This window comes from Sinocyclocheilus anshuiensis, unplaced genomic scaffold (assembly GCF_001515605.1).
Source record: "Sinocyclocheilus anshuiensis isolate Anshui unplaced genomic scaffold, SAMN03320099.WGS_v1.1 scaffold80, whole genome shotgun sequence".
Lineage (NCBI taxonomy): Eukaryota > Metazoa > Chordata > Actinopteri > Cypriniformes > Cyprinidae > Sinocyclocheilus > Sinocyclocheilus anshuiensis.
This window is the reverse complement of record NW_015554102.1, coordinates 899,322-907,797: the sequence shown is the minus strand read 5'-3', so window position 1 is coordinate 907,797 and position 8,476 is coordinate 899,322. Positions and strand designations below refer to the sequence as shown.

At 34.4% G+C, this 8,476-nt stretch overlaps 1 protein-coding gene across 1 annotated transcript; it reads right to left on the bottom strand.

Annotated features, from left to right (window-relative positions):
* Positions 1 to 302: 302 nt before the first annotated feature.
* Positions 303 to 2,482, bottom strand: LOC107669590 (uncharacterized). Its single transcript, XM_016461894.1, has 4 exons — positions 2,028 to 2,482; positions 1,515 to 1,682; positions 1,034 to 1,154; positions 303 to 340 (listed from the first exon to the last, which is right to left on the bottom strand). Exons 1-4 carry the CDS (start codon positions 2,307 to 2,309, stop codon positions 303 to 305), a joined length of 609 nt encoding a protein of 202 aa, XP_016317380.1. The 5' UTR covers positions 2,310 to 2,482.
* Positions 2,483 to 8,476: the final 5,994 nt, after the last annotated feature.

Here is an 8,476-nt window from a genome sequence, read left to right as displayed (position 1 = left end):
AGTAACTTTCCCCAACACTGATGATGACTAACGTTCTGATGTGATAAACCACAAGTGCAGACTCTGCAAAACAGTACACCAATGACTAACACAAATGAGCGTTTTTTTTTTTCCAGTCACCTATAAACTGTGAAAATATGGACTTTGCACTTTTGCGTGCAGTGGTTTCTAACTTGTCAGTATTTCCATTATATCACATTATATTTAACAGAAATCAGATTTGTCAAACATGCCAAATATGTAATATGATCAATTCGATTTTACTAGTATTTCTGAATCTTATGAATGCATTTTCCCTGGGTTTAGTAGTCTTTTTTAAATTTCGGCCAATTGTTGTACACTGTAAACCCCGATAAGTTAAGATAACTCAAAAAATTTGAGGAAACTTATTGTCTTAAAAGTTTTGAGTTTATAAACTTCATTTTTTAAAGTTTATTACTTAAATACATAGAACCTGTGAACTCAAAATCATTTATTTGAATAAAGTTTTTTCTGTGTATTTTGTTTAAATAGTGTAACGACATTAGTCACAACAACTGAAAAGAACAGAAAATACATTGTACTGAGCCCGTACATCCATTCCTCTTACTCCTTAATCAGGAGATCATTTTTTAGACTCCACAATCTGGGTGCAAGTGGCTTTGAGTCTTCCAAGCCCAGTAGGAGTTCATTTTTTAAAGTTTATTACTTAAATACATAGAACCTGTGAACTCAAAATCATTTATTTGAATAAAGTTTTTTCTGTGTATTTTAAACTCAATAAATTTTATTGATCATAAATTAAAAATACTATTTTTTTTTTAAAATACACAATACTTCATTTTCAGTTTTCTAACAATAAACAATTATTTTCATTAATTAAAAGTAAAAAAAAATAAATAAAAAAAAAGCCTTTAAATATTACTTCAAAATTAACATTAGTTGAAGGTGTGGGTCAGCTCTTTTGGATAGTCGAGATGTAATGCATATATCAAACCAAACATCAACAGAAAAGCATCAGCCAACCTGCAAATGTCCCTCAGAACAATGTCACCTTCCAGCACAACAGCAATCCCAGCAGGGTCAAACTGAACGGTGGAACTCGAGTCGCCATTCACCATGCTGACAAGAGCTACGGCTGAATCTGCAATGTCTGGTTCATCCACCTCTTCAGTCTGAAAAGCATGAAAACTTCATGAGCAAAAGCAGATAAATGATATTAAAATTAAAATGATGTATAAAACCTACATTCCACATCCTGAAAAACGCACATTTCAAAAAGGAATTTCAGAAGTGTTTACACTGTTGTCTTTTAAAAAAAAATTAAAGCCACTGCACAAAGAAGAAAAGCTTTCTGAGCTCTGTAGAATGTAACTAGTATGTGTAAATGGACAGATGACGGAAAGACATTTAAAACGAGAGAATTTAAACCCAGGTTTAAACAATTCACAGATAGCGGTGTCTGCTCATGAAGTAAAACTTACGCACATTAAACAATTAACTTATTCTATAAATTTAATTAACATAAAATTTACCAGAAGATCATAGGCACTAAAGATGCTTCTCAGTGCTTCTGCTGCCTTGCCAGTGCGGGCAGCCTTCTGCCTGTAAACAGCCAACAATGGAGGGGGATGTTTGTCTAGCTCTGCATAGAACTTGTTCTTCAAACTGATATTAGTAATTCTGTGGAATTCTGCCGCAATCTGAAAGAAAGCATACAAACAAATAACAAAGAAAAATGTTTAACAAGAAAACAAAAGTAAGACACACACACACAAAAAAAAAATGGAATGGAAAAAAATGGTAACTGAGAAAATTACCTGAGATTCCAAACAAAGTGCAGGCCACTTTTGCAAAAATGACTTCACGGGTTGTGATGGGTTATCAAACACTATCTGTTTGCGACGCAGAGCAAAGGTACTTTGCATGAGTCTCTCTATCAGCCCATGGTTTCTTTCTGTCTTAGACACTTCCTCAACTATTTGCAATCTTTGTTTTTCCAAGCTTTCAGCATTCTCTCCTTTTGGAAAATTGGGTAGGTAGTTTACCTCAGCTCGACGAGCTTTTTTGATGTTTGAGTGAGGACACTCACTTTCTTGGTTACTTTGGCTTCTCTTCCCTGAGTTCACAGCCACCTCGTCACAACCAGATCTGCTGAGTTTTGTGCGATAGTTGCCCATCTTAAACTTTAAACTTGTCTTCCAGCCATACCATCCACATTGACTTCCTGGTTCTCTGAGGCAGGGATGCTGAGAAACAAGAGCCTCAGCAGCTTTAGCTACTTCTTTGTCGCTGGGGTAAGCCTTAAAGCTGTGCATTGCCTTGGCCATATTTTCTAGGATGTCATGTTTTTGGCCTTTTGTTAATTTCAAGAACTTTCCACTGTTTTCATAGACTGCATTTCCAGCTTGTAGGCTGTACTTGACATCATATGAAAATCGAGGAACTGGGAACACATCAGGCCAACTTTGCAAGCGTCCCGGGTTATAAGGGAGTATTTCAGTGTCTGAAGTTGCAGTTGAGCTGGCTTCAGTCTCAGATCTGTGTACTTTCAATACAGCCTTCTCCGGCAGTTCTGAAACTTACCCACATTAAACAATTAACTTATTCTATAAATGTAATTAACATAAAATTTACCAGAAGATCATAGGCACTAAAGATGCTTCTCAGTGCTTCTGCTGCCTTGCCAGTGCGGGCAGCCTTCTGCCTGTAAACAGACAACAATGGAGGGGTATGTTTGTCTAGCTCTGCATAGAACTTGTTCTTCAAACTGATATTAGTAATTCTGTGGAATTCTGCCACAATCTGAAAGAAAGCATACAAACAAATAACATAAAGAAAAATGTTTAACAAGAAAACAAAAGTAAGACACACACACACAAAAAAAAAATGGAATGGAAAAAAATGGTAACTGAGAAAATTACCTGAGATTCCAAACAAAGTGCAGGCCACTTTTGCAAAAATGACTTCACTGGTTGTGATGGGTTATCAAAATTCTACTGGCACAATACCCTCAAGGAGGTCATGGAGAATATCGGGGGGGAAACCAGTGATGGGATGAAAATATGGCAACTTTTGTTTCAAGAGTTACAGCTCATTTAATTCTAAACATAGGCTAGGACTGAATTCGTGCATATATCAAATCTATCCCTAAATTGTTTAAATTTAGTTAGATCACTCTACAAATAACATTGTAGTGTAAAGCTTATCTGAACATGTTATTAGGTCTATTAAGTTAGCTACATACGCAACAAATAACTCGTTTCAATTTGATGAATATACCATCACATTCTGATGCTGAGTACTTGAAATATTTTCTAAAATGTTTTTAAAAAGTACTTACCAGATAATAGCCGGTAAAAAAAACCCAGCAGCAACCACAGAAACAATGACTATGAAAGAGTCCACTGAACCACGTTGAAGCAACGACTCCTGCGTGACTTGGCGGGTTTTCTGGTTTTCGCGTTAACTGGTGACTTCTTGTGTTTAACTCCAGCAGTGTACAGTCGGCCGCAGATTCCTAAATTTTGCAAACTTATGTTAAAAAAAAACAACGTATTTTTAAAATAAAATGTATTAAAATGCTCGATAAAGTAGATCAAGTCGCTCAGGTAGATCAATCACCACAGTGGTAACAGCTATTTTGTCAGACGAGTTCAAAGTAAAGACTTTTCTTCGTTTAATTGGTACATTGGAATGTTGGAACGCAATGAAGCTCATTACCGCCATCCCCAGGCGAAGATGAGGCCATGGTTGTAAGATTACGTCTGTTTTACTTATTTTATTTGAGTTTTTGGTAGTTAAAACGGCCAAAACGTTGAACACACTTAAAAGTTTAAAGTTGAATGAACTTTTTTGCAGTTTTGAGTACAGTTTACTTATTTTGAATAAGTAGGTTATACTGTTCGGGAATATAGTGTAGGTTTAAAGATGAACTTTCAGTGACTGACTGTGGTGACGCTAAATGGGTCCAAAACAGGACAGAGAAGGTATAGGCCTAATGTGTTTCTATACATCATTAATACACATAAATAAAAGTAGATAAGTGTTTTAGTTCTGAAAATTAAGCATTATGAACATAACAGAACGCTAAACTTTTATGTGAAGTCAAATTAAATATGTGAAGTAAATCAATGAGAGAGAATCCATTTTAAATATATTAAAAATATGAGTATATGTGTGTAGTGTAGATATTTATGTTCTTTTGTGTATGTTTTTTCAGTTAATATTGTTAGAAATATTACTGTATAATTCAGATGACTATCTGAAAGCACATTATTTTAATAAGGATAATTACAATACTATTACAATTAACAAACTGATAATTAGCCACAATCTGTTTTTAATCTAAGGTATTATTTATTTGACTATTAATAAATTTTGTTGTAATACTGATGTCATTAGAACAATAATTTCTCAGATTTAAATTTTATTATAAAAACGTTGCTCTGAAACTCTAGACCATTCACAAAAATATTTACATAAGCAAATTATTTTTCTTTTCCTCGGTATACCAGTAATGTTTTTGATTCTGCCACATATTTAAAATATCCATCCTATTTTGGTCCAGTCAAAGTCAGTGAAGAGTCAATGATTAAAAAATGTATTGGTCAATTATCATCTTCTTTTATATTGTGTTTTATGTACAAACTTCTGTTTATTATCATGTTACGCTCACCAGAGGGCAGAATTGAGACACTCTCAGGAGTTTTCATGTTTACTCCAAGCAGCACCTCACAGTTGTTAGACTGATGACACTTTCTGATAAGAAACAGCTGTTAGGCCACCCGTAATCACTGATGGCTGTGTTTTACCCACTGTAAAGAACTCAGAATGAGAAATATGAAGATTTCAGGTAAGTAAATATCAGACTTTATTTTCTAACAATTGACCTTTAACTCATTGAAGCTTAACGGTCAAACTTTTCTCTTTCAAACCTAACTACTTTAAAAATACTTGAAAATAAATAATTCTGATGTTATAATTTCATTTAATAATTTATATAATAATTTAATAAGTTCACAGAAATTATGTTTGTGCGGTCATTTTGAGTGCTTCCTGTATGCTTAATTTAAGCTGACGCCTAAATTGCTAGAAGTTAAAATGATGGCTGAAATAGAGACACACAAGTGATTTTTTTTCACTTCAGTCTTCTTCTCTTTTTGTAACTTCTCTGTCCTGTTAAATAGAGAATTGAGTGTGCTGATAGGGATGCGAAATTGTACAGAATCATGCAATCATAAGCGAGTGAAGGTGAAGAGGGTTGGCAAACAGTTTTCTTTATTTTAGTTATTAAACAAACAATCAAGCAACAAGTCACTTGACCCTTGTCTTAAATTTAGCCTCATATTTTACACTCCCAACCCAATCATAAGCGGATTTTCTTCAAAGCTATCAGTATTTTGTACAAGCTTTCAGGTCTGTGAATGATATTTCATGGTAATTTAAAGGTTTTAACTTCAAATATATACTGGTAACTATACTTAAAATAAAAATCCATCTTTTTATGAATACTATTGTCTAAATCACTAGAACATGTATTGTATAGAATCACTATTTTCTTTTCTTGTTTGACTCATGCACTGTACCTTAAAACATAAAAAAATATTCATACCTCATTTGACTCCATAGGTAGCCTATGCATTTTGAGTGTTATTTCTAATGACTGTTAAAAAATTAGTTTGAGCTGTGTTAGGTTAGTGGTATTAAATATCATCTATATATCATATGGCTGTTTTTGTTGTTCAAAACCTGTATGAGTTTCTTTCTTCTGTTGAACACTTGAATAATGTTGGTAACAAGTTGCTAGTAGCCACTGACTTCTACCAGCACTGGGTTATATTTAACCCAGCATTTTTTAGAGTGTAAAAATATACTGTGAAAGTCAAGAGGGTCCATCAACTGTTTGGTTACCAACATTCTTCAAAATATTTTCTTTTTAGTTTAACAGAGGAAAGAAGAGGAAAAAATGATAACAAATTGTCATTTTTGGGTGAACTATGCATTTAATATTATAGGTCATTTGTAATATAGGTCATCAAGATAGCGAATTATTATTTAAATAGGTGCTAACATTAACAGATTGATGTTTACTTTCCATTCTGTATTTCTCTTTGCAGAAGTGCTGTTGTTTGCAATGGCTGCATTGCACTGTGGGATAACAGAAGACTTTATTATGGGTAACTGTAATGATATCATCAGACTTCCTTGTACAGCTACTGATCGCACAACAACTTACCGTTACGTCATGTGGTATAAATCAGATGTGAGTTACCTTTATATTTGAACTGATTGACCTTATTTGCTTGACATTTTTGCAATGGTTGTGCAGTTTATCAGTTTTTTGCTTTGTATAAAGGATTTTGAAAGTAAAAAAGAAAGGCGCATGATGGTTAGCCAGCAAACAAAGCATTTCCTTTGATGAGTAACATCCTCTGCACCTCAGTGGCATACCATTTGGCATTTGACCTGGTCGGTCTGTCCAACCAGAAAACACCACACCACAACAAAATCCCCTAACAAAGCCATGTCATTCTTTTCTAGAATCTTCCCATCATCAAGAGGAAAAACCATGAATATACATATAACTTGACCAATGTTTCTCTGGAAGATAAAGAAACCCTGGTGTTAAATAATGTGCAACCTTCAGACTCTGGACAATATAAATGCTACCTGGCTGCAGAGGTTGGAGGTCAAAATGACCATTCTTTTATTGGATTGAATATCTCAGGTAATTTAGAGCCCGGTCAGTCTAGTTCATTCCCCGTAAAATCTGCTCGATACTGAAATTCTGTATGTTGGTGTCATCAAAACCGTATCTTTAAGTGCATGTTTAAACCTCTTATTGTATTTAGAATTGCATGCATGATCTCATAAAACGAAATATCCCATTAAACAAATAATGGTTGTCTTAATTTTCAGAATGCTTGGATGTGAGCACAGTTTATCCCATCACCACCACGATCCCTGCTGATTCCTGTCCTGCTGTAGAAGAATTAACTGTTCCCTGGGCTGTGATTGGCCTTTCTCTTATTAGTGTCACCAAAGTCATTCTTTGCATTGTAACTGTGGGGGTGAGTATATTAGCATTCCAATCAGTCAATTAAAAGACCCACAGAGATTTCCAGGAAACACACAGAGTCATTTTTGATTACTGTTAAGTATAAGTGAAGTGGGTCGTTCATTTATTTTTATTTTGCAAGAAATTATAACTTTTATTTAGAAAGGTTGCATTAACGTGCTCAAAAGTGACAGTAAAGGCATTTATAATTTCACAAAAAGATTTCTATTTCAAATAAATGCTGTTCTTTCTATTCATCAAAGAATCCTGAAAAAGTATGAGTTTCCACAAAGATATTAAGCAGAACAATTGTTTTCATGATTGATAATAATTAAGAAATGTTTCTTGAACATCAAATCAGCATATTAGAATGATTTCTAAAGGATCATGTGACACTGAAGACTGGAGTAATGGCTGCTGAAAATTTAGCTTTCCCATCACAGGAATTAATTACATTTTAAAATATAATAAAATAGAAAACGTAGTCATTTTAAATTGTAATAATATTCCACAGTATTACTGTATTTTTAATCAAATAAATGCAACAGGAGAGCAAAAAAGACTTTTCATCAAAACAATAAAAACTTACCGACCACAATCTTTTAAAGCCTATTTATAATAAAATCAAATTATAAAGCCACACTTGTGAGAAATAATCACATTGTGAGATGTAAAGATAAAAAATGGAACTACGAGAAAATAAAGTAGCATTTTTATTTCATCCAGTACACATAGTTAATTCATGTGTCATATAGATGGCCTCAAAACAGACATAAGCTGTGTCTCATTTTGAAGGCTGCGTCCTCCAGAGGTTGCATTTGTCAGCCACATACGTCATAGAGGATGACTCATTTTATAACAGTAACAATTATAAAATTGTCTGCGTAAATTACTGAAATGTCTTTCTTTGCAAAGTAATAGTTACTTTCCCGAAATGAGGCAGCCTCGATGCATGCGGCTGAAAAGGTGACCTCTAGAGGCTGTTGCGCTTTAAAATGAGACACAGCTCATGTTTTGAGTCCGCCTACACCTAAAAGTATCATTTACATATTTTAGGCATTTCATGGTTATGCCACAACCATTCAAAGTGTTTCTGACCTGATTCTCAATAAAATTGCGGTGATCCTTAAACACACGCCTCACAGACCGACAGTAAACATATTTTACCTGTTTTTGCACTGAACTTCTCCAGAAACTGTTGCATAACAGGAAACAGAGACGGTGAGGCCCATAAGCTCTACACGAATCCCCCACACTTACATATGCCCCACCAGCAATGTCTTTGCATGCTGTATCTATCACAGGAAATAATGCTTTTTTCTGCAGAACCCTGTGATGGTCTTGTAGTAAACGCATAATGTTGCAGCTGTGTGTGCAGACTGTGCACTTCAGCTTTTCAGTTTTTTACCACACGACTGTTTTTCTGAAACAACTAAC